Source organism: Lycorma delicatula, chromosome 13 (assembly GCF_047948215.1).
Source record: "Lycorma delicatula isolate Av1 chromosome 13, ASM4794821v1, whole genome shotgun sequence".
Taxonomy (NCBI): Eukaryota; Metazoa; Arthropoda; class Insecta; order Hemiptera; family Fulgoridae; genus Lycorma; species Lycorma delicatula.
In genome coordinates this window covers 2323905-2350802 of record NC_134467.1, presented here as the reverse complement: position 1 = coordinate 2350802, position 26898 = coordinate 2323905, and the positions used below count along the sequence as shown (strand labels likewise).

Genomic DNA, 26898 nt, shown 5'->3' with positions numbered 1-26898 from the left:
CTTTCGGAAACAGTTCATCAACGCCTTTCGTCAGCTCATCGTCGGTGAGGTGTGGCAGCCGTCTTCCAAACTTTTTTGTGACGATACGATAAGCATCACCCCACGGATCAATTTCCACAGCATCACACAACTGCTGCTACTTACATTTTTTGGACGCAGCAATTGCTCCACGAAAGTTCCGTCTAGCAAGCCGTAACCTTCCGAGCTCCTCTTCGATGTTCTCACCCCGCCTCTGCGTTCACTTGAGGCAGCATCTTTAAGCTATTACAATGGTATTAATACAGTTTTTTAATATACTTTTTTGCTTTCCTTGCTATAGCAATATATGATCTATAGCTATAATGGGAAAGTATACAGATCGGTACAAAAAAAAATTTTTAAATTGGTATTTTTTCAATTAGACCACAACGTTATCAAATTATATTTCATCAAACTGGATAAATTTATCACTTCTAAGTATGGAATAAAAATTTAGGACTTACTAGTTATCATGATCAAATGTAGTTTGAAATTAGAAACAACTTATTTAAACAATTCATAGAGAATGTAATATTTTAATGCACTAAAACAAAGACAAAAGAAAAGTCAAAAAGGAAAAGAATATTGAAAGATATGATAGGATAAAAACAGTTCACAAAGATGAAGTTTTAAAATTAGTTGGAAAAGAGAATCTTGTTAAAATAGCTGGTTTGGGAAGCTAGATCGTAAAAATATTTGGGATCAGCAAATTTACTGCTACAAGCAACTATGAGGGTAAAAATTTTAATTGAACAGTAAGACTGCAATAAATATTTCTAATCAAAATAATGATGTAATGATTGATGATTTATTTTTACAAAATAATAATAATAATCATTTTAGATGTAAGCAAGTCGTAATAGATGTAGACAAAAAAAATAATTTCAGATATTTGCTGGTCACAATAGATGTAAACAAAAAAAAAATTAATATAACAATCACTTTTCCCTAAAAACATTTTATAAACAGTACAAAAAATGTAAGAAATTTCACTAATAGGATATTTCTAATTATATTTAAGAATTACACCATAATATTAGGTAATATTGTACCAGTAAAGAGAGAGACACTGATGTGACTTGTTGTTTACTCTAAAGTAACTGAAAGTCATCACAATATGAAACGATAACCAAAAACAACCAGAATCTGTACAAGGCTAATAATCTAGGTATAGTAGTGAATTTTGTTGCTAGGTGTAGCATGTTTACAGAATAATCTGGCAGTCTGCTAAGTTGCATTGCTCTGTATTGTTTGTAAATTGTTCCACGTCAGCCTTTTTTGTGCTTAAATGTGTTCTGTGATTTTTATGATAGGTGATCATAAAGAGCACAGATTCTGTATTAAATTTGTGATTTTTATGATAGGTGATCATAGATCAAGAGCACAGATTCTGTGTTAAGTTTTGTTTCCTCTTAGAAAAAATGCCTGTTAAAACAGTATTAATGCTTTAAAATGAGGGGAAATGTCACTTGAAGACCGACCAAGAACTGACTGACTTTCTGCAGTTAGAAATGAAAATTCTTCAAAATGTTTGCAATCCGATTTACAATGATCAATATCAGAATATGGAAGGGAATTGTGATTTTATTTGTAAATCTTGAAGATTTTTCCAACAAATTTTTACAGATGATTTGAACATGAAATGTGTTAGTGCAAAATGTATGCCTCAGTTGCTCACAGATTAAAAAGCCAGTTATGTTATTGTTTGCGATTATTTGAAGGACCGACTTTGAAGTGATCCACAGTTTCTTTCTAAAGTTGTAGCAGGTGATGAGTATTGGTGCTAAGTTATGACTCCTGTTAATGAAACAACCAAGCTGGTAAAAATCACAGAGTTCACTGTGACCAAAAAAAAGCATAACAAATTCAGTCATATGTGAAGCAAATCTTGATTTGCTTTTATGATGTGAATGTGATTATTCAGAAAATTTGTTTCCCCTAGACAGAGAGTGATCACCATTCCTAACTTCATGTGCTTCTACGAAGATTGTACGAGTGTGCAGTGAAAACGTCTGCGATATGGAAGAGTAGTTATTGGTTTTTACAATCAACCATGCAACAACACCCTCATTTGCACTGTCAAACAGTTTTTATCAAAAAACAAGATAACAAACCCTGCTTGCACCTTTCCTGCTTGTTCGATGCAAATTTTTCTTGTTCCTGCATATGAAAAAAGAACTCAAAGGAAAGAGGTTTTGTACTGTGAAAGAAATCAAAGATAAATCACAGCAGGCCGTGAACAACGTTCCTCTGAGAAATTCTAGAAATGTTTCCAACAGCAGGAATCGGGACACTGAGCATTCAGTTACAAAGAGAGTACTTTAAAGGGGATTAAAGTTTCAGTGGAAAAAAGTTATTAAAACAATTTCCTATAAAATGTTATCAACAAAGTTTTTAATAAAATTAGAAGCAACAACTATACTTATCGTGTGTGTTGTACCATTAGACATGACACTTCACTTCAATCCTATGTCATGATGGTGTATCCCATGACTATAATAAATAAATTTAGTTAATCTATTTTCAGCACTTACCTGAAATCAAGTATCCATTCGCTGACAACAATCAATTGTGAAAAATAACCAGTTAAGAACGTACAACAAATATCACTGATTTTCTAATAATAAAATACTTCAGTTAATTACTAAATAATATTGAAGCGTTTAACATTTAAAAAATAAATAAATTTTTTAATACAAATAATCATAGTTATATAACTGACTAAATTTTTCTGATTTAAGTTATATTAATAAATCTTTATTTCTAAACATGTTAATAAAAAAAAAACTTCTGTTAATTTTTTACAGACTTGAAATAAGGAAAAGGAATACAGTAAAGTCATATAAAGACTAATACTTATTAACTCCTGTCTAGATTACAGGAACTTATTACTTCTTAATGTTTAACTATATTCTTTGCCTGGTACAATCCTATAAAATGGGTATCGATATACATAATTGAAAATGAACGAATTAATGAGGCGCTTCTAAGCATCTTAGAAAATGAAGCTGCTTGCCGGACTAGATAATATTGTGAAAAACTATTAAATGATTGAAAATTCCCAAAATTCCCAGCGAAGGGGGTGTTCAAATTAGAGGGTCAGAAAAAAAGGTAAGATCTGCCACTGGACAGTCCTAATCCACAATATTTACTAATCTGATTGTCCAATTGCAGTGAAATAAAATCTGCACACTTCTCTCATTTAATTTGCCTACACTATACTAATATGAATTGTCTTGATGCTGAAATTTTAGAGGAGGCAAACTGATTGATGTTCAGTTTAAAATTATAATAAAAATAAAACATCCGACTAAATTTCTAACTAATGGATACTGAATCCAAGAATTTTAATTAAAAATAATGCTTAATTTAGATGATATACACCAGAGACATGGCCAGAATAGCTAATGAACTAATTACCAATTAGCATAACATAACAACAGATAGGTTGTAATGGCTGACAACATTATGCTTATGCAATCAACAAAAGAAAACCATAATATAAAAAATAAAAAAAATAAAAATTATCAATGAATTATTAGAAAATAAAATTTAATAAAATAAATAGAGCTTTTGAAATATTTGACTTATTCCATTTATTTATAAAATTTAAGTTAAATTATTCAACTTATGTTATTTGTAATTCAAATAAAACATAATTTGATGCTCGTAACTTTTATGTAATAAAAGAATGATTTTATTTTTGCACCGTAAATTTTACATATACCTACATAACATTATACCGTAATGATGATATTTATACTAAAAATAATTCTGTCTTAAAGAAACTTACCATCACTGCAAATTCTTCTCAAAATAAAAAAAAATAATCATCAAAACTAGAACAAGAGTTCATACTACCATGCAAGATTCATTTCTTGTCTAGTGCATTTAAGAATGAACAATCATAAGAAAAAGAGTTAATTGAATTAAGAACTTCCTTTTTCTCTCAAGAATTAAAAATATACATGAAAATGCAAATATACATGAAATTATATGCAATATTTCAAACGATAATCTACAGTTAATACTGTATAGCAATACTTTCTATGATGTCCTGCAGTGTTGAATAGGTAAAAAAAATCTATGTTCTATGGTCCCATTAATAGGTACATACAATATACTGCAGTTTATAATAATTTTACACAATTCAAGTGTAAAAGACTTATGAATATTAATAATACAAAACATATATTGCGTAAGAAATGTATTATGTATTACAGTTTACGATTTAGTAACATAATTATTATTTAATGATTATTTTACTCACATTTATGACAAATATAATATTGTATATAACATAAAATAAATTTTGTGATTAATTTATAAGAATAATGTGAAAGACAACATTTTTTCACTTATTAATAAATATATGTTATACTAAATGTAACTTAAAGATAGTATTTATATTATCCATATAGAAAATATGTATCATATACACACACACACAAACATATAATGGTCTCACTCTATATATACTAACGATACAAGTTCTATACAAAAAAGTTTAAAAAAGTCTAACTCAAATTTTTTTAAAATTTTTAAAAAATAGTTTAATAACAAGAGTAAAGGACGTGAAGAATAGAGGAAGTAGAAAAATAGAGAGAGAAAGAGAAGAAAGCTGTGAAATTTAGGCAAATTAGTGAATGCAAGGAAACCTTTTAAATATCTGTACTTTCTTCAAAAAAAAATATATACATTAGAGAGTTGATTAGTTATCGATCAATTATTCTATGAACAATTAAAACAGTTTGGCCATAAAACGTTTTTAACATTTATTAATTAATTGCACAAATGTCAAGAATTAATTTTTTCTGGATCAACAAAAATTAAGATCGGTAAAAATTACCATAACAGAAAAGAGTAACTTGAAACTACAAATTAAAGTTAAAAATATAAATGTTAAAGAAGCAATTAGTACACAGATTTCAGAATTTCTTAAAATGGAACTAGTCGTTCCACGATTAAATCTTAGGTCTTATTTAATTAACTTGTTTAGATCGACGAATCAAGGTGTAGTTTAGTAAAGAGTACTGTAACTGCAGATGATTAATCATCTACTTCAAAAAATGTTTACATCATCTCACTATAAATTACTGGGTTGGTTAAGCAGAAAAATTTAATAATTAATCATTTTAAAAAATAAATAATTATTACTGGCAAACACTTAACACGGGATAAATATGTTGATGGCTTACAAGGTCAAATTGGATTTGACTTATACGCATACTATAAAGGATAACAGTTACTACAAAAGGAAATTTTAATGATACTCAAATCCATTCTATTAATTATAATATTTATACATTTGTAAACAAAGTAATTACATAATTAACAATCAAGCCATCAGGTATTTTGTACTCGATTACCAGTATTTTATTATACAAGATAAAATAAACTAGCCGATGTTTGCCGAGTGCTAGATCTTAATTATTACTCAGAAAGAACTCTTAAACAAACTTTAAAAAAAATATTACGTGAAAAAATTATTTTAAATTTTATTTACTTTAATTCATCACCTCAGAAATTTTCTACTGATGAAAATTAATCCATAGCCTATAAATCACAAAGAATTATCCCAATATGACAGAGGCAGAAACCTCTATTTGAAATTTCAAAAAAGATTCTATGAAACTTAACAATTTTAATCGCTTTAAGTTTCATTACTGTTAAAATACTTCCTGAGCATGTAAAGTAAAAGAAGTTCAACTAAAGGGTAAGGCAAACTAAGTATTTTGTTATTCCATTTTTTTTTTATAGTGCATTCTGAATGAGTAAATGTTGAGAATGAATAAATATTTGTAAAGAGAAGGTGTGATCCACTGGCAATCATTTAAATTAAGAAGTTTCTGTAATTTCAATCAAGTAAATTGTTATTTTCTAGTTAAAATAGGTTAATTTTTAAATTATATCTTTCATATATAATACTGTTGCTCAAATTGTAGAACAGACAAGTTGATATGAATACAGACAAAGCTATTAAAGTAAAAAAACGTTTACATTAATTTTTATATAGAATATAAAGATAAATGAAAATAGAATTGCAACTTACCAAATATTTATAGCTGTAACTTTAAAATACAATTATTACTTGCTGTAAAAAATTACTATAATCGTCTACCCAAAAATATTGTGGAAAAATAAAATTTTCTGTTTAGTAGCTGAAATCTCAAGAAAAATTCACTCAATTTAAAAAAATAAAGCTCTCCAACCTATACTTCTAATTCGATCTATTTGGAATTATCCAAATAGATGTACTACTAAATTTGCTGAAATTAAAAAAAAACATTGGTGAAAGAATCATCTAGTTCCACCAAAGCAGTTCTCAAGTTATAATCGAATGTAAAATACAAATGAGCATTTGTAAGACATTCTGAGTTAAAGAGTACTTATATTCTTAATTTTCTCATGTCTACATATTATCAAGTTTGGCTAGTTACTTGAAAAAAAAAAATTCAATAAACATTACTATACTGAAAAAAAAAAAATTTTTTAACAATCAACTCCCTTGTGTAATAAATCTATGTAATAAAAATAGTTTTACAACTACAAATATGAATATCAATAAATTGCTTTTTCATTTCATAACATAGTTATTTTATTACATATAATATAATTATAGATATATATATATATATATCATGACCACAAAATTAATATAAAATGTATAAATTGATAACTGTAACACTAGTTTTCAGCTACTATTACTAATATAAAACAATAAATAGTATAGTTGTAATAATAATGAATCTTTGGTGTTTTTCTTTTTAAAATGTTATTTATTTAACCCTTTCAGCTGATCTCTCCTGTAAAATGGGCCATCAGTTTTATCATATATTTAATTACACCATTATACAGTTTCTATTAGTATTTTTGTCTTTTATCAGGGTCGTATTTAAAAATACTGATAAATGTATTTTATTCTGCTTGTAGGAAAAGAACTGCTTTACTTTCAAAGTAATACATTTGTTTAAATTCATTAAATATAAAAAAGTGTTTTTTATTTTTATTTTTACTTCCTTGTAAGAAGTACAAGGAAGCATTGTAATTGTGAAAAATTACAGTTTTCAGACTTCAATGCAAATATCCATTTTGACCATCCCTAAATCCATTTTGACTAGTTTCAGCATGATGTCTGTACATATGTACATTTCTCGCATAACTCTAAAATGATTAACCGGTAGAATGTTGAAATATCGGATTAGGACTGTTTTAACACCTAGTTGTGGACTGTCCTTTTGATTGTAATCGACTGCACCAACAGTGTCTAAAAAGCCCAAAATCCAAACAATTTGAATTTTGGACTTTTTCTTAACTGCAGTAAGTAATAAGCCCTTGAGAGCTTTTCAATGATATATCATAAGTGGTACTTATTTTCATTCGTTCCAGAGTTTTAGCCAAATAAAAATTTAATTAATGAAATATTTGGATCTTCAACGGGAAGGAAGGCACATCGGTTTGAATCCGACTTCATTTCCATTTTTTAACTTTTTTAATTTAGATATATTGATTTATTAATAATTATTAACCTCCTATTGTAAAAAAAAATTACAATAATTAATAATTCAATAACAATAAAGAAAAAGAAAAAGTAAAAATCAGAAGTTATTAGTGAAATAAAATTTTATGTACTTTTAAAAATGTGTATATGTAAATTTAATAGGCGTAAAAGGAAGTCATGTAGTGTTCACATCAGATTTTTTTTTAATATGATCATTGAAAAAATAATTTAGAAAATTGCTATTCACAGTAAACTGTGTAATGAATCTAATATAATATTCATATTTATACTTAATTATAAAAAAATAATTCTGTATTTAAAAATTTGAAATTTATAGAATACATAATTTTGTTAAAAGTTTTTATAGCTGGTTTAGAACTCTGAAGGAGTGAAGGCAAAGTACTGTTAGTGTTTATCACAACTAAAAATTGATTTGTTTTTACAATAAAAAATTTTAATTTTTTGAAAATATATGAAAACTTCATATTTTACATTATCGTCATATTAAAAGCTTAAAATTTCAGTTTAAAATAATCAAATGAGTAAAAAATTCTTGAAAAGATAAATTTTAATCCATTGATATTTAATAGATCTCGAAACTAACTCATACATTACATGAATTGTATTTTAGGAGAGATAAGAAAACTGACTGTACTTGATAAGCAGTTAAAAGATTGTATTTATTTATATAGTCGCAAAAACAGTGTATTTGGACAGACTTCTCCCATCAGATTGTAATAATGGTATGCTGTAATAATGCTGCAAGTTCTTCATCGGCATGAACCTTGCAGAGCTGAAGAAATTTCAAGGCCTTCCTCTAGATTCCGCATGCTACCCTTCAGGATATTAAGGCATTATTAAACAAAATAGGGTCAGTACATTACAGATTATTCACAGACAGGCTTGTTAAGAATTAGAATAAGAGTAAGAATTTAAAATCTTGTTAAGATGATGGCAGTTAAAAGTGTTAGTTTTCTTACTGACCACTAGTGTGTTCTGTCTCTATGGTCAGTGGCTTTGTCCACTGATTATGGCAAAATGTCACATTGATTTATTAGTACATAGCAATTCATTAACATGTTCAATTATTACAACTGTACTGAGTTTTATATTCAAATCAAATTCAATCTCGTCTGTAAGTGTACATTTGTAATTTATCTAAATGCTTTCAACAGCTATCATCAAACATTATAATGCATTCATTCAAGTTAATAAACAAGCTTACAGTTTGCTTACAATTCAACAATTATTTACTACATCAAACACCATTAACAACTGCAATACTTAATGATTCAAGGAAGGTTGTTATCAGGAAATTGATTATGTTTCAAAGCTTAACACAATCACTGCAGCGCTTACAATTCTGCTGGTAATTTGGATCCTTCTTGCTTGCTATTCCCACAATTCTGTGGATCTGAATATATTTCATTTTTTGATGGTGGAATGTTCTTACATTCCACCATCAATAAGTTACTGTTGTGCCTTTTTTAAAATTAAAATATAACATTTAGTAGAGTTCAACATTTATTAGAGTGCAATTCATTAATGGTTTATGCGCATGGTTCTTTCATATACCAATCTTTGAATTATAGTGATGAAGATATTTCTACCAACTTCTAACAACTTATGATGTGATATCACTTAATAAAGTTTATCATACAATTTTATGTACTGTGTGGGTGCTAGAACCTACTGCAACGGGCAATATACACCCACTGATTGTGGGCATGCATGTTTCAGTAATATCAAGTTTAAAAAAAAAAGTATAGTTTATATAAATACACACACACACACACACACACACACACACACACACACACCTGTGTTGTCTTATTATCTGAATTATTGTGTTGTCTTATTATCTTGTGTTTATCTGAATTAGAAACTACTAAAATATATCACCACATTACTAAAATAAAAATATACATGTACTAAAATTGTTATAGCAGTGAACATGTTACAGAGTAACCTGAAAATGAATTTGTTTTCCCACAGTTTTCCTACACCGAATATGTTTTTTCCTACATCAATCTCTGGAATTGTGTACTACATTAAAACACCCAAACCCAGAACTATAAACTGCCCAGCCACATTTTTTGCCAGATATTTAATTTCTTAACTAGGATATAGTACATTATAGAAATTTTAAAGATAACAATAAATTAATATAGATTTTAAATAAAATAGTTTTTATTTTAAAAATGATTGAAAAAATTAATCACTGAAAGGGTTAAGTAATTTATAATTAATTATTTAAGGATTAATACATATGTTTAAACATCTATCTTATTCTGTATGATACACAATACTTTTTAATCAGTCAATCAATCAATGAGTCGATCAATCGAAGTAAATTAAATCCTATCTGTAAATACAAAAATAAATAAATAAATAAATCACCCACAAATAACAGTATAAAATATACAGTGAAATCTCAGTAACTTGTTCATAATTATTAATTATTAAATAATGTAATTAAAGATTTTCTGCTAATTAAAACACTGTTTATTCCCATTATTTTAATAGATCAAATTGTGCCTTTAGTCTAATTGATAATTAAAAATTGATTAATTAAAATATTACAAAATACTTCTAATAATTTTAAATACTATCTTCTTTTTATAAAACCTGCTTACAGTCAGTCAGTTTTATATTTATGTAATTTTCACTTGAATATTATAAATTTTAGAATTTGTTTTCTACGCTAATAAATGTAAATAGATATGCATTAAATTATGTTGTTTTTTAAACTACTATTCCCCTTGGTGAGATTCCATCAGATTATTGAAGATATATTCTCTAGCGGTTCTTATAACACACTTAATTTTAAGAAATAAAACATAAGGAGCAAAGAAATATTGAAAAACTAATTGAATAATTTAAATCTATAATAAATAGTTTTTATTTAAATGAATCCTACTGTTATTTCAATAAATAAATAATACAACACGAAAGAATTAATTTTATTTTTAATTTTCCTATTAATAAAATATATACATGCTTTAAACATTTCATTAAATATAAAAGTATATATTAGAAACAAACAAAACTCCAGCTATATAGAATCAATGTATTTTACATTTTTAAACAATTAAATTAGAAAATCCTTAAATATCAGAGAAAATTTGTGACATAAATATGTATAGATCTTTCTATTTTTTTTTTTTATTGTAAAAATTTAAATGTACCAAATCTGGTGTTTATTTAACACATTAAACATTTATATAAGACGTTGTATATTTTTTGTTAAGAAAAGATATCAAACGAAATATTTTTTAAAAATTATAAAATTTTGAAATAAATGACTGAACCAAATCTTGTAAATCAAACATTTTTAATATCTCAAAACACTTTCATTTGGTCTAGTGACTGTCTTATGTGATCACTCAAAACAGAAGTTATTAGGCACAAATTAACTTTAACCTGATGCCCGGTTCGGGATAACGTAGTACTCTCTTTTTAATAATAAATATGGATATACTAACATGTAATCAGAATTTTATTCAGAGATATTTATAAATCGTGATAAGTAACAATAAAAAGAAAAAAGAAAACAGTAATTAAAATTAACAATTATGTATGTATAATTTACCATTTAATAGTCACAATAATTTAAATCCCTAAGTTTATAAGTTTAAGATTTAAAAAATTGTGATTGCAACATTTAAAGTTTCTCATGCTTTATAAATAAACAATTGCTAACTAAACATAAACTAATATGTTTTTATGATATAAACCCAGTTATGTAACAATAACATTGTCATCTTTACCCCGCTTTTCTTTCCATAAACTGTCTATTTTTTCTTTCTGTGTATATATACACATTATATATTATAATATATATGTATATATATAGAATCATAATATATATATATTATAATCATTATTCTGGATAACAACTGTGACTATATAGTTGTGTGTATGTATGCTTATATCTAGATTATTAACGTTTCAAAGTAACAATGCCTGTTTGAAAGGGAACAGAATAAAAGAGCACTTCAATATTTCTCAGAATTTTTTTTATTCCATATTAAATGTACTTTTTACACCAGTATAAGACGTTTGTAAGAATCTAATTTTATCTGATACTGCTATTTTATTTAATTTTTAAAATCGTGCATATTTTTTAAGCATAAAATAGTATAAATCATTCATTATTACCTGCATCAAAATAAAAATCTCATAAACCTACTATAATTTTTTTCAGATTTGTTGGGTAAAAACTAGATGCTAAATATGCGTGTTCTGAATTTTTTATAACTACGTCTTTCATCGATACAGAGATTTCAGAAGATAATTATATCTTAAAGTAATTAATTAATTATATTTCTAATTAAGATTTTAATTTCAAATAAAAAAGTTTTTTTTATTGCTTTCTTCCAGATTGTGTAATTTAGTACACAGCAAATTGAAAGTAATCGATCTAACCCGATTTGAAGGCAAGATGAAACATTTCTAAATAAATAATAATTAAATTGCAATTCCATAATAAATTTAATATTTTTATAAATTATATTATTACAGATTGAAAGATACTTTGAGAAAATTTAAGCTCACATACAACTAAAATTTCATAATTTGAATTTCTTGTATTCAGTTATTTTAGAATTCAATTATGTTTAAAATTAATGAGATTTCACTCTATATAATTATTCTTAAATTTATTGATTAATATTAAAAGAAAGAAAAGAAAATTAGAAGATGGAAACAAAATTGATTAATAAATAAAATAAATAAGAAATGCCATCACAGACTACGATCTCCTTGGCTCTAACTTTTGTGACAGAGCTGTCAAAGTTCGCTGATTGTCAATTGTTCGAAGGCATGTTACATATGATCTTATCTCTGCTTCATTTTTTGGTGATGGTGGTTCTAAAACTGTTAATAAAAGAAAAATATTAAACATTAAAAAATATATATATATGTAATATATGTAATATAATTAAATATATTATCAAAATCAGCAGATACAGTCAATAAATGGTAAGGACGCTTACTCAACTGAAGCGGTTTTAAAGTTAAATTTCTTCATCTTCAACAGTTAAAAATTACAAGATTGCAGATAAAATATCAGCATATAATGCTTTGTCATTGATGTCCTCCTTCATACACCATGGTATAAAAATGAGTGATAATACTTCTTAAACTATTGGTTATGATAACAGTACTACCAGTTTAAATTAAAAAAACCATCGTAATCGTTTGTTTATGCATTAATTTATAATTACTTTTAAATTTTTAAATATAATATTTTTATAGTATATCTATTTAATTTATAGTAATTGTAAATCGATGAATAAACAAACTGAATAAGACGGTACTTTACTAAAATTTTTAGTTCTTTTATCATAACCAATAGTTTAAGAAGTTTTTATACCATGTTACATGAAGGAATATTTATTTTAATGACAAAACATGATATGCTAATATTTTAAGTGCAATCTTGTATTTTTAACTGCTGAAGTAATTTAATTTCAAAAGTGCTCTAGTTGGGTAAGTGTTTTTACGATTTATTGATTATATGTGGTGGTTTTGATACATTATTTGATGCAGTGAATGGTAACATGTTTAAAAAAAATGTACATACATATATTCAAAACACAACTCTTCCACCAAACACAGAAACAGTAGAACCTAAAAAAAACTAATACCATTGCATTTATTGACTTTTGTGGGATCCTGCATCATCATCAGTTCATAATTTTATAATTACATCAACAAATAACAAAAAAAAAATAAAAACTTAAAAATTTAGAAAACTTAAACACTCTGTCAACCACAGAATTTGTAATACAACTCCACTGCCATTACTAGAATGATGTAAATTAAAAATTTTTAAATTATATGTTTTTAATGCATCAAAGGTTTCATTTAAAAGAAAATGGTAGGACTGAATCAGGCAAACACTTTTGGGCTGATTTATCTCTTTAATAAAAAAACATGGTGTGTTGGTTTGTTTTTTTTGCTGTATGTGCACATATTTTTATTTTAGCTGCTATTAGCACAGAGTGGACCATGTGATGTGCCGTGTGTGCAGTCGACTCTCTCTCACTCCTTGTACTCTGTATTTTGAATAAAGCGCTTCATGTGTTAAAAAATCACAACTCAAGAAACAGCTACATTTTACAGGCTGGAAGCAGTCCATTGTCAATTAAAGTTTATTTAATTTAATCTAACTGTAGATTATTTTTATTTATATTTTATATTAGTATTTTTATTTACTTATTATTATTTAATTTGTTAGGTAATTATTATTTATTTATTTATAATTTATTATTAAATTTAAATCAAAGATTAAAAAAATTCTTATTAATATTTAAATTAATTATTTATATGATTATTATTGAAACTGATTAATAAAAGAAAGGAATTATTAGTTAATATATAGCAGTAAAAAAAAGGATTCTTTATTTAACAAACTATTTAAAAGTACATTACAATTGACTGTGATAAAGAAAGAATAAAAGAGCACAGGGAGTGGGAGAGAGTCGGCTGTGTGCAGCCGCCCATGCAGTCTACTCTCCACCAATAGCAACAGAATTAGGAGCAGCAGCTGGTCTAGTAACTAACACAACCTCACATGAACACTCACAGACTAAACGAAGAATATGGCGTCCCCAAGTCAACTCCCTGTTATCAATACTTCGTTATACAAGTTTTTGTTGTTGTTAGTAGGCTAAATTCATGAATGTTATTTAGTAACAACTGGCAAAAACATTTAATAAAATCATATGTAATGAAATATAAACCATGTGTCACTTCCGGGTGCCACGACTGTAATGGTTGTATCTGATGCAAGCCAAAGTCATTCTCAAAAATGATATACCTGTTGCCAAGAATAGCAAGGATCCTGTGCACTACTTACAAAGGAGAGTGAGGAATGAAACAGTTTTCCATTGCCTTCAAATATTAACTTGAGTAATCTCACTGAAGTGTAACCCTACATGTGATTTTTACTCTGCTTACCACAGTGACTTATGTGTAATGAACCCTCATTAATCTCGTAGAAAAAGCTTACTGGTGCCTCTTTATTTCAGGTGGTTTTCATGCATCATATCCATCAGAAAGAGTGGATGTTTAACATAAAATAACCAGTAATAAAACCCTTTCCATTGTGAAAAAATGGAAACTTAGCCGGATAAATACAATGATAAAAATCTTAAGAATGTATTAAAAGAACTACCTTAATTTATACAGAGGTAAATTAAGTAAAAAAATTATGTATCATGACAGCTAAATATGAAATATGAGGTTAGCTTATGAGTAGTAAAAGTAAAAATATTCTTGGAATGTATTTCATTATTATTGTTTAATTCAAAATAGGAATTGTTTCTAATGATTTTTAAGAAGGTAATTAATTGAAATAAAACTGTTTAAATTATAACTTGATTTTTTCACTGTGTTAAAAATCAGAGAACTCTTAAAAATTACTGTTTCACAAAAAAATGTTGTTAGTTATTTTGTAAAAATATGTTCTTCCATTTTTGTGTGGTGTCAAAGCAATGTTCCATTTTCCTTCAAATTTTCAACTTTAATCACTTTTCATTTTTCACTTGAAATTATTTTAATGATTCCTCAACTGCTGAGAGAAATTGATCAAACTTTTAAAAATAATTATTTAGTTAGATGATACCATTTCTTTCATTAATTCCATGTTCATCATGACATTCTCCTTCTGTAAATTCTGGCACGCTTCACTGAAAACTTTACATTTAAAACTTTTTTTAAATTTTCTCTGCTTGTTGTACAGCATCAGTTGTGTCACATTACTGACATTACCATTAACATTTTCCTTGAAGCAGTACAATAAAAAAGAGTTAGATTAAGTTATAATAAACTTCACTGTGATCAGTTTTTTAAAAGAGAATAATGGACCTATTACACAGTTATGGAGATTAAAAAAACATATATGGGCAAGCACTCACTTGCTCAAAAAGAACATTTTTCCTTTCATTTCCTTAAGATCTTCTATGGTTAACAGCAGCAGTAGTCATGATTTTTGTGGTCTGAGTTCTTTCCACCTCCTAGTCTAACAAAATTTGCATATCACACTTGGTACTGTTTATTTTTTATTTGGAAATGTAGATAAGTAAATTTCAAAATATTTAAAAGATTTATGTATAAAATAGTTTTAACAATAAATATGCAGTCAATCCTATCAAATAACATGGTTGACAAAAAAAAAAAAAAAATTGGTACTGAATGAGACCAGTTATTTCAGCTGATATTATTAACATTATTGGGTATTATAAATAGAATAACATAAAATTTACCTGAGTGTAAATTAGACTAGACACTTTCATTATTAGATTTCCAGGTTTTTAAAACACTGGTTACTGCCTAAAAAAAATTCTAATCCTATTTGTTAGCCAGTCCTTGTTCTGAGATTCATTTTGTCTATTTCCTAATCGGAAAGTTTTATTAATAGTAAACATTTAATTTCAGATATTCTTTGAATAAGAGGGTTTTAAGCATATCTGATAAAAAATAATCTGGAGTACAAACATGTTGAGAGTTGAGACGGTGGTAGTATAGCTTGTGTTCAGTAAGCAAAAATATCATATGATTATTATTGCAAAAGTTAGATGATGAGAGGTCTGAATTATGGTTACCATAATTTCAACTCCTAATGCCATGATTTTAACTTTTTGACTGCTCCACATTTTGTTTGCACCAAAGAAGAGTATTAATTCAGTTCTAAGGTCAGAAAGAATATCAAATATTAGAATTCATTGAAGAAACGTTTAGTTCATTATGGAAACAGTATTTTGTTGTGTCTGCGAAAAATTAAAAATTGGTTTCACTAATATTATGGATGAAAAAGACTGACACTGATAATTATAAATCATGGTTATGTTAGAGATATAGGTTGCAGAACTATAATGATTAATGTTTGGTTTGCCTAAAAATTCATCCACAACAGCCTTGGCTTTAATAAAGCTTGTGCAAGATTGGCTACAAAACTTTGTACAAACAATTTTGATATATGCAGAAAGCATTTTATCACTAAACTTAGAGAGGTTAAAGGCTTTTATTCACTTCAGACCAACTGAAGAATGGAATGTACATATGGATTTGTGTTCACTGAAAAATATAATATTTTTTTAATCCCTAAAGGACCATGCAACGATGGAATAAGTTAAAAAGCAATGTTGAAAAATAATAGTACTATAAACACTAGTTTCATTTATCTGAAGATTATAACTACATTATGAATAATTTCTGAGTTATACTTGCAAAAGTTTTTTTTTTACAGAAGGTCGACTTAATTAATTTTTTGCTAAAAATACCAGTTTATTATATTCATAGTACATTCAGATAAATCTCTAAGTCTTACGGTACAAATTGATTTGATCTTACAAATAAGAGTATTAATAAAGTGATAAAATTATAGATAATTGTATCATCTTACCCATGTGTCTACTACGGCAGTATCTAAGCGAGCGCATAGTTTGTGCAATCATATGCATTTTTTCAAAATTTATAAGTCCGTCTGTTGTAGTTTTGTTACCTTCATGTGTGAAAGTCATATCTGCAATCAAATATTACATTAATAGAATAATAATAACAATTTTATTAAATGCCAATCTGTTCTTATTATGTGGAAGCATCTAAATTGAAACTCTTATCATACTCATCAGTTTTTTGCGCTATATAAATTCATATATCATCACATCTAAAAAAAATGGGCATCAGCCTTCAGTAAATTAAATAGATAAACTAAATAAAGTGTACAATATATACACTTATTATTATTATTATTATTACTATATAAACTACTGAAATGAAGATTGCAGTGATATATCTCAGCTGCTTTATGACTGTACAGTTACTCCTTCATGGAAATAAAATTACAAAATATTTGTGTGGGGTAGCACATTGCTGTGGCCCTTAGCCACTAATTAATGTCAGCAGCATGTAGTGAAACTATAATTAGCATTATTTAGCTTTAATGATGTACAGAAAGTATTCTATTAATCATGGCTTTGGTTAGCGGTATTTTGTACTAACTTCACACGTTTCAATTTCAAATATAGAATACTAAAGAATTTTTGTGAGTATTATGAATAAACTACAAGTTTTTGATTTATTAATCTAATTTAAAAAAATTCTCTGTGGGTTATTAGATGATTTTATTTTGTATTTTTAGAGGGTTAGAAAACCTTGTTTCTGGCAATAGTCAGCACTCACTAAGGAACAATATTGTGTAGCCAAAGAATAGCACATGGTATAGAGTGCTGTTCCACAAGCCCTCTACAAAATTCGAAACAGAGAAGGAAAGATAAAGAATAAGGAAAAGATATGGGTAGATAGAAAGTACAATCTAATATGAGCAAGTGAAAGTATTCAACTGAACTCTAAACCATTTGACTAGATCCCCCCCCCCCCCCCATTAACCTCACCAATGATGGTTTTATTAATTATTGGTATAAAGTATATTATAGAAGTTTTCTGTAGAAAACTATTCTGAATAGGTGTTTCTTGTTTGCTGTCCTGAAAAATAAAATTAAAAACTCTTTCACAAAGTAATAAGTTTGAATATTCAAGATCTATCATCGCATGGATACAAACATTACATTTATACATAACATGTATAGTGGTAACTTTTAAGAAAAATTTTTTTTTTTCAGTTGATATTTCAAAAGGAAATCTGACTAAAGATAAACCTAAGTATTTTAAATAAATAATATGTAAACTTTCATGTAATATGCAGCTGGCCATTAACCCACCAGGGATCTCACCTGGAGATTTCCTCTGTGATTTATTTTAATGTCTATACAAATAGAAAAAAAAACTGCCCTTATCCGTAGACTTAGTATCTTTTCCTCTATCTTTAATTTAAAAATTTGTTATATAGTGCTTTTTCTGGTGTGCGAGTTATCATTAGTGCATTTATTCATCATTTGATGATTATATATTCTGTTTTTCCAATCTAACATGAGAATCTCTCTTGACACAAAATTAGTTCCTTTTTCTTATATAAAAGTCCTTTATGTTTTGCTTTAAAAAAACAATAGTTCATGATTTTTGTGTTATTATCTGAACTTAAATCTCGTAGCTTATACTAATAATTAATTTTTACATCTGATTGAATACAAATAATATTTTGTTGTATTTTAATAACTGCATAAATAAAAAACATAAAATTACTATTTTTACTATCCATTTTGAATGCATTTATTTTTATTTCCTTGTATGAAGTAAAGGAAGTATTGTGATTGCAAAAAATTTCGGTTTTCAACAGAAATATTCATTTTGACCATTCCTGAATCCATTAGGACATTAAGGTTTCGGTGTGATATCTGTATATACGTATGTATCTTGCATAACTCAAAAACAATTAGCTGTAGGATGTTGAAATTTTGGATTTAGAACTGTTGTAACATCTAATTGTGCACCTCCCATTTTGATTGCAATTGACTTGACCAAAAATGCCCAAAAAAAGCCCAAAGTCCAAAAACTTTGGATTTTGAACTTTTTCTTAACTGCAGAAATAAGCCCTAATTGAGAGCTTTTCAATGATATATCATAAGTGGTACTTATTTTCATTGGTTTCAGAGTTATAGTCAAATAACATTTTAATTAATGAGGTATTTATCTTACAAGAGGAAGGCACATCAGTTCAAATTTGACTTCATTTCCTTTTATTTTTTAAAGTCTTTTTTTGTAGTTTAAATATATTGGTTTATTAACCATTATTAATTAACCTGCGATAGTAAAAAAAAATTATAATAAAAAATAATTCAATAAAAAATAAAATGAAAAAAATCAGAAGTAGTTAGTCAAATAACATTTTATGTACTTTTACAAATGTGTATATGTAATTTTTTAATAGGCATACAAGGAAGTAATGTGGGTCCACATCAAAGTTTTTAGTTTCCATAAGCACATTCATATTAATTTACTTTTCATACTGTGGGTGATTATATGAATTTTAATTCCAGAACGTAAGTTTAATTTCTTGGGAATTTTATATATATACTATTATCCTTTTAATACATTTCTTACAATAATCTATTTCTCTGAAACGATTGAATGTGAAAGTGACTGAAATAATACTTATTGTTAAAAAGGAAAGAAGAGAAAAATGGTTGATTTGAGATTGGTTCGAGTGGTGAATTCAGATGCAGTTCTTTATTTAATAAGAGGTTCAACAGAAAGTTTATAACTGATGATGTGTGTACAATGATATCAGTGAATGATGTTTTAATGATCATGGTATGAATTCATAGATATCTAGAGAAGAATCTGATCCTAAATATGATGGAGTTTTTAATACTTTGAATGTCAGATGCTTTTATAAATCTACGTCTCAAACTGGCAACCCTTTATTTTAATTCTTTTCTATAAATGCCAGCTGATTTTATCATATTTCAAATAACTGTATTTTATTTAATAACTAAGACAGGAAATGTGATATTTAAATTTAAATTTTGGAGTGTCATTTTTAATTTTACACATAGTTTGAAGTGATCGAATAAACTTAATGTTTTACAAAAATAATGAACATCACAATCATTTTTTCTTATAAAAAAGAATTAAAATTTGGATATATTTTTTTTAAATATTTATTTTAAATAAGTAATATTTTTATATAAAAATTATGTAAAAAATACTTAAATATAATGATTTTGATTAGCAAAGTTTTTGAATTTTATTAAATGACAAGTTTTCATGGATGATAAAATTGATTTTGTTTATAACAAATTCAAGCTGTACTCTTTTGCTCTGCAGCGCCTTAATAAAACGCTAAGCTTATCATCATTAAAAATATTTATTATGCCTACATATATTCTCATATAACATGTAATGTCATTTCTTGGGCTGTCTCAAAAAATCTGAAAGAGCTTATAGGGTACAAAAATTGGATATCAGATTATTAACTGGTCTCCTAAAGTATGAATTGTGTAGACCTATATCTAAAAAATTAAATATGTTAACTTGTCCTTGTGTTCATCTGTATGAATGGAAAATATTTGCTAAAAATAATAACTTATTCTTAAAAAAAAAGAATATCTATATTTATCAAACCAGTCAACAGAAGTGTTTTCGTATAACTCAATGCAGTACTTTGGCTTATGATAAAAGGCCTTAATATGTTTTGGTTACTATTTTTAACAAATTGCCAAAACATTAGAAAAATCTTCCCATAAAGACATTTAGAGTATAATTAAAAAAATTTCCTTACAGGAACAATACTATTCTTAGAGCTTACCTAACAGCATGAGTGGACTAAGCGTGGTGCCAAACACCTCCGGCTAATGTGTCCCAACCGCTCACTTGTCATATATTTACTAAAATGGGTAGGCGCACCCTGTCAACTACTAAAAATATATATGACATCCATAAATTAAAATTTACTTTGTCAAGACAGCAATTCACTACCACGCCTAGGTCGCTGAATGCCAACAAGTACCTGTCCACCACATTAAAGCACTTGGAGCACTAATTGGCTGGTGTTCAGCAATATATCTCAAGGTTAGCTTCCCACAGCAGTGCGTTAGGAATCTTTCAAGGGAAAAACTCCTAATGCACTTAACGACATCAGTTGTTTACTTCCTTTACTTAAGGAAGTAAACGACTGATGTCAGTTGAACATAGCAACTGCTTCAAGGAACTATCACATGGTCCGACAATGCGGCTGTTGCCACATCGAGCCCGCTTATGAGTGTCCAATTTTCCCCTTGACCTCTAAGTTCCAGAGTGGCCCAGTCTCTGGCCCCAACAAGAAAAGAGCAGTCAAACATCAGGTGTTCATTTGACTGGACCTTCTCACAGATGCATGGCTCATCAGCTGCCAGCGGAACCGAAACAGATATTGGTTCAAATTAACATGATTTGTGAGCACCTGGGCACACGTTGCCCTTAAAAATTAACTCGAGGAATACCATCCCCCCAACATCCTGTATAAACTTGTACACGGATCTTCCCTTAGTCGTGGTCTCCTATTCCAGCTGTTATGCTTCCATCGTGAGGCTCTGCAGCCTCTTCCGCAGGCGGGAGATGGGCAACTGAACGAAATTTAGATCTGGTGCATTGAAATCACCTCTCCGTTCCGGTACTAGCCTGGCCCGAAACTGGATCCCAAATACCTCGGCAGTCTCCACATGGCTGCCCGAACTTTCACTACTAAATCGATGGGGAGAGCTTTTCCGAATACGGTGGTAGCCTCGAAGGAGTGTTTTAAAAACACCAGTGCATAGATTAAAGCTCTGCACTGAGCACTCCTTAAATTTTGAAAAAGTGCTCTCTTTATATCTAACCTATGCGTCCAAACGAGCGCCGCATAGAGATCATGCTTTCGAAGAAACCTCAGTACACCATATACATTTGACGGCCAGAAAAACCATAGCCCTTCTGAGCAATCCTCCTAAGCTTGTGCTTCACCGAGACGGCGTCCGCCGCTACTTGCCTAATGTGGTTGCTAAACAGCAACTTCTCATCAAAAAAAACACATAGGTACTTATGAACTCGAACTCGGCTGATTACACAGCCTTTATACTTAATGTGGGGGTTTCGACTGTACGATAATTTGTCTGCACCCATGAGAAGCATAAACTTCGTCTTGAGGACAGAAATCTTTAAATTTCGAATGTCCATCCAGCCCTCCGCGGTCGACAAGTCATTGGCGAAAGCCTGGGCCGTGACCCCTTCTGGGAATGTCAATCCCAGAAACCCGTCAAATACCAGTTTCCACAGCAGGGGACCGAGAATGGAACCCTGCGGGCTTCCCCTAGTGACGGATTTTTCACAGCTAAGTGCGCATCTTTAAACAGAGCCGTACGATTAGACAAATACTCACGTACTTCGGTCTGCAGGGCTACAGGAACATTGCGGCGTTCCAGCTCATACAGGGCAGAACTCCAACACAAGGAAGGTAATGTTGCCTCTATGTCTCTAAAAATTGCCAAAACATATTTACAGTCGGCGCTTTCCACCTCGGCAAGTGCATTTAAGATGCAATACTCAGTGCCAACCCTTTTCGTGAAGACATACTGGCCTCGATTTAGAAAACTGTTCACCTCAATGCTTTACCAGAGCCGTTCCACAAACAGCTTTTCAACCAACTTGCCGATTACCGGCAAGAGGGTGGTGGACCGATAATTGCCGACATCACTAAAATACATTCCAGGTTTTAAGAGCACCCTCAGAATGAATAACATTCACCTCGTGGAAGCCTAACACCCTACCTCCGACCACGTACGGCTCCTGACCGAAGAGGACCTCGAGGTTGTACTCCTCAAGGAGTCTCAAGACTTCACTGGTGGCCGCCCGGGCATGATGCAGATTCAACTGCCTCAGGCGCAAGCGTTTAACATGGTGGAGTCTGTCCTCAAAGGCCTCGCCCAATTCAGGCGTCGCCATAAGCTATGGTTTTTACAGCTCTCGCCCGTGCAATATCATAAGCCCTGCACTGCCTACCCCCGACCCGGTGTTCAGCATCTCTGCCATTCACCAAGGTACAGGCGGCGCACTTGGCAGGGCAATTGGATGTCCTGTGCACCGGAAGAGCACAGTGACCACACATCTCTGACTGCGCTCTGCAGAGGAGAGAAGTGTGACCAAAGCCCTGACACTTGTAGCACCGGGCGACCTCTATATTATCGACGACCCTATATGAGGTCTACACGAAAAACAAACTTCCACCAGCCACCAAGACCTGCCGGATCTTCGGCGAGGTCTCCAACACCCAGTGCCTCTTTGGGGCTTCCTTCCTCCCCATCTGCCTTACCACCTTGGTTTCCCAAGAAAATACTGGACGGACATATTCAATGTAGGATTTTGCCCGTGCACGGCTCTGAGGATTTCGAGCTCCTCCACTCTTGTCGCACTTGGCATATCGTATTCCAATATGTGCGGCCTTCTTTCGGCCTGCAACTGAGCCTTCAGCTCGTTCCTTGTCAGATTGTCGGCCTCCAGCAGCTGCTTTGCCTGCCGCTCACTTACGACTTTCAAGATGACACCGTGGTCTCTTGTTTTAGTCACCCGGAAGACTTGGATCTTTTCCCTCTGCGGGTCTAGGACTTACATCAGGGTTAGTTCCGTCGCTAACGACAAAGCCCCAGGATCAGGTTTTAACGGAACGACCTTAACGGTAGCCCGCTTAAATTTAGCTGCCGACGCCTGAACTCCCAGCGGTGGACTAATCCGCTTAGGCACAGGTGCGGCAGCCACTGCGGCGAAGGAGACAGGCTTTTTAACCTTCTCCACCACCCGTTTTATAGACTTGTAGAATTCACTCAGAGCATCACCCGTCACCGGCTTGAAGCCCCTGACTCCCTCCACAACCTGATCCACCTTGCCGGACAGTCCTGGAACGACTGAGTCCAAGGCAAGTTGGGCACCTTGGAGTCCCTCACATTTTGATGCCAGACCCGAGACCAACAATGTACATTGACTCAAATAGGAGTCGACAAGCTGCCGAATCTCCAAGGACACTCTCGACTCCTTTTTTGAGGAGATGTTGGTCCACTTCGACCGCATCTCCTCGATCCGCCCTAAACCTTCGGTCCCGGCATTCACCTGCTTCTCAGCATGCTTATTTCCAAAGACCTCCCGCCTAGGGTCAATCACTGCACCGTCATCCTCCACTTCCCTTGACTTCGTTGGGAGCCGCTCTTCGGGCTTGGCTCGTCCCTCCTTGCCGCGCACTTCTTGTACGGTTCCGGTCGCAGTCTTTCTCGCACAACTCATGACAGAGGTTCCGGCAGGACTTTCTGTGCAATCCGCCTCACGAGGCTCCAGCACTTTTGCTATGGAAACCTCCGAGACCTCCTTTGCGAAGGACCGGGGTTTTTGCGGAGTTGCCGATTGACCTTCTCGGCTGGAAGGGGTCAACAGACACCAAGTCCTTGGCAAAACCAACCGAAGTTCTCCAATCAATCTCCCCCGGATTGCTCCATCGCAGCTTAAGCAAATAACACTGACTGGGACGCCAAGAACTACGTCCACAGCCTGAAAGAAACTAACACCTAACTCAAGGCAAGGTGAGCGTTTAACAATTTTTTTTCGAGCAATGTCACCTCATCTCATGTCAGACCACCGGCAAGGTCGGAGCGAAATCGCTTGCCGAACCTGTCAGAGGATCCAGAAAGTTTATTGGCCTCACGAACTACGAACTGGGGACACCGACACACAAATAAAACGTTCTTATTTAGCCGACGGTGGCCCTCCTACAACACACTACGTCGCTGTTCCATTAAACATTTCGCAGCAACGCAGGTTGACTAACTGCCACCGCTCGTTGTACAGCCCCGATGGCGTGTATGTAGAACACTCTCCTTGCAGAAAATCGCTACCGGTAATGCAAGTTGCAAGTTTAAAGTACGGGGCCAGGGGCCTAGAAGCGATCACTGTGGTCATAGATTTAACTATATTGCTACTTGACAAACAGCTGATTTTGGCAAATTAATTTCAGCTGAAAATATTTGATTAATTTTTTGGAGATGCAGTTCATCAATGACAATTAATTGTATGATTTCAATGACTGTGTCTGCATTCAATACCTCTTTTGTGTACTTGTCATTAATAGAAAATGTGTCTCTAAATTTAGTCACTAATCTCAGTAATGATGTCTTGTTAGGAACAGAAATATCTCGATAATTAAAACAAAGATTTCTTGCCCTGGAGCTACTGATCGCAAACTTAAGTACAACTCGATAATAAGAACATTTCCTTTTGTGAAAACACCGTAACATTGCTTACTAACAATACTATGAACATTCTGATCGCTTTGTTATGACTACTGGTTGTGATGTACTGCATCAACATGATAGTCAGATCTTTAGTCGGATCCTTTTCTTAGAGTAACGGATCTGTTTAACAATATGTTCTTTGTAATACAGATAGTGGCACCTCCAAAAGCTGTTGTTTGACCAGCAGGGCTGGACCGGAATAAGAATTTATAGAAAAATGTAAGGGTGCAGATGATGAAAATTATTACGCTTCAACAATTAAAGGAATGAGGCGGATACTAATTCAGCAGGCCAGGGACCAGTGGAGAGGGTCGGTAGTTCTCCAAGGCCGTGTTAGGTGCAGTCGTGATAACAAGCAATAACAGTGAGTAGCTTTGCAAGCCCAAGTTCAATGTGGTTCCGGTGATGGCCATATCAGTAAGCATTTGGTAACAACGAGTGAGGAGTATGTCATGAATATACCAGTGTGGACTGTGAGCGAATACAAAAAGTTGTTTGGCGAGTTATTGGTAAGCAGTAGTGAAAGTGACAGTATTATATTCATTCATAAAGTATAGAAAGAGTAAGTGTTTATAAACAGTAAAAGTAATAATAGTTGAAAAAACTGAATTGTATGAACTTCAGAGTTTTATAGTTTTATAGTTATCTTGTTGTTAATCCAATATTAGGTTCCAGCGTCATTATAACCCATTTCTAATAAATTGGACTGAATTGTGGTTTTTATATTTTAACTGTCATCAAAGAAATCATGTATTTTTATTTAAATAACTATTTTGTGGGATATATTATTATTATATTATTATTATTTATCTTGTTTATATGTCTTTAGGGTAATAAATTGTTTTAGTAAGAAAGTTTTACGTTTGTTAATCTCTCAATATCCTTGTCAAATCGCGAACACGTGTCAATATTAAAAACAAAACAAGATTACACAAGTTACATCTCAAAAAATTAAAAACAAATTCTGTAATAAAATGAATTGTTACATACCTTTTAATAAAAGAGGCATAAATGGTATAATCGGTGAATGAAGTTTACTAACATATTGTCTATATGCTCTATGATTTTTGCTTGGATCGATTAATGCTTCTAACTCTGTAAATAATTTTCGTGATTTTGATGGTAATTTTTCCCAAGTCAAACTTAATCTTGATACAGCCACATTACTTAAACCCATAACTATGGCGAAGAAAGCATTCAAATTTTGATATTCCTTACAGCTTAAATATAAAATAAGAAAAAGGTTATTACAACATATAACATATTTTATTATTAAAAATAATGAAACGTGAATAAATATGACTAAGACATTGCTTTAAATGATAAGTTAAATAATTTGTATATTTATAAAATTAGTTATAAGGCAGTTTTTTTTACATGGATTTGAATGCCAGACTGTGGATACCAGTGTTCTTTGGTGGTTGGGGTTTCAATTAACCACAAGTCTCAGCAGTGGTTGGCCTGAGTCAGTTCAAGCCTACACATTTACCAGTACATTTACACTTAGACACCAGATTATGCACGGCTGCATTGCATTGACATCATGTTATTGTGCTGATACTCTGTAACCTGGTGTACGTATATAAATAAACTAAATTTTTAATAATCAGCAGTCTTATACTTAAGTCGAATCATTTTCAACAACAAACATTTAGAACTTTTCCGCAAATAGTTTTTTTATTT

The 26898-nt window shown here is 30.7% G+C and overlaps 1 protein-coding gene across 1 annotated transcript in view; it reads right to left on the bottom strand.

Annotated features, from left to right (window-relative positions):
* Positions 1–12111: 12111 nt before the first annotated feature.
* Epac (Exchange protein directly activated by cAMP) overlaps positions 12112–26898 on the bottom strand; it is a 75622-nt gene continuing 60835 nt past the window's right edge. The window contains exons 14-16 of the mRNA XM_075381661.1: positions 26206–26435; positions 16932–17051; positions 12112–12397 (exon numbers count right to left, since the gene is read on the bottom strand). Coding sequence (XP_075237776.1) covers positions 12273–12397; positions 16932–17051; positions 26206–26435 — 475 coding nt within the window. The 3' untranslated portion in view covers positions 12112–12272. The remainder of the gene's footprint in view (positions 12398–16931; positions 17052–26205; positions 26436–26898) is intronic.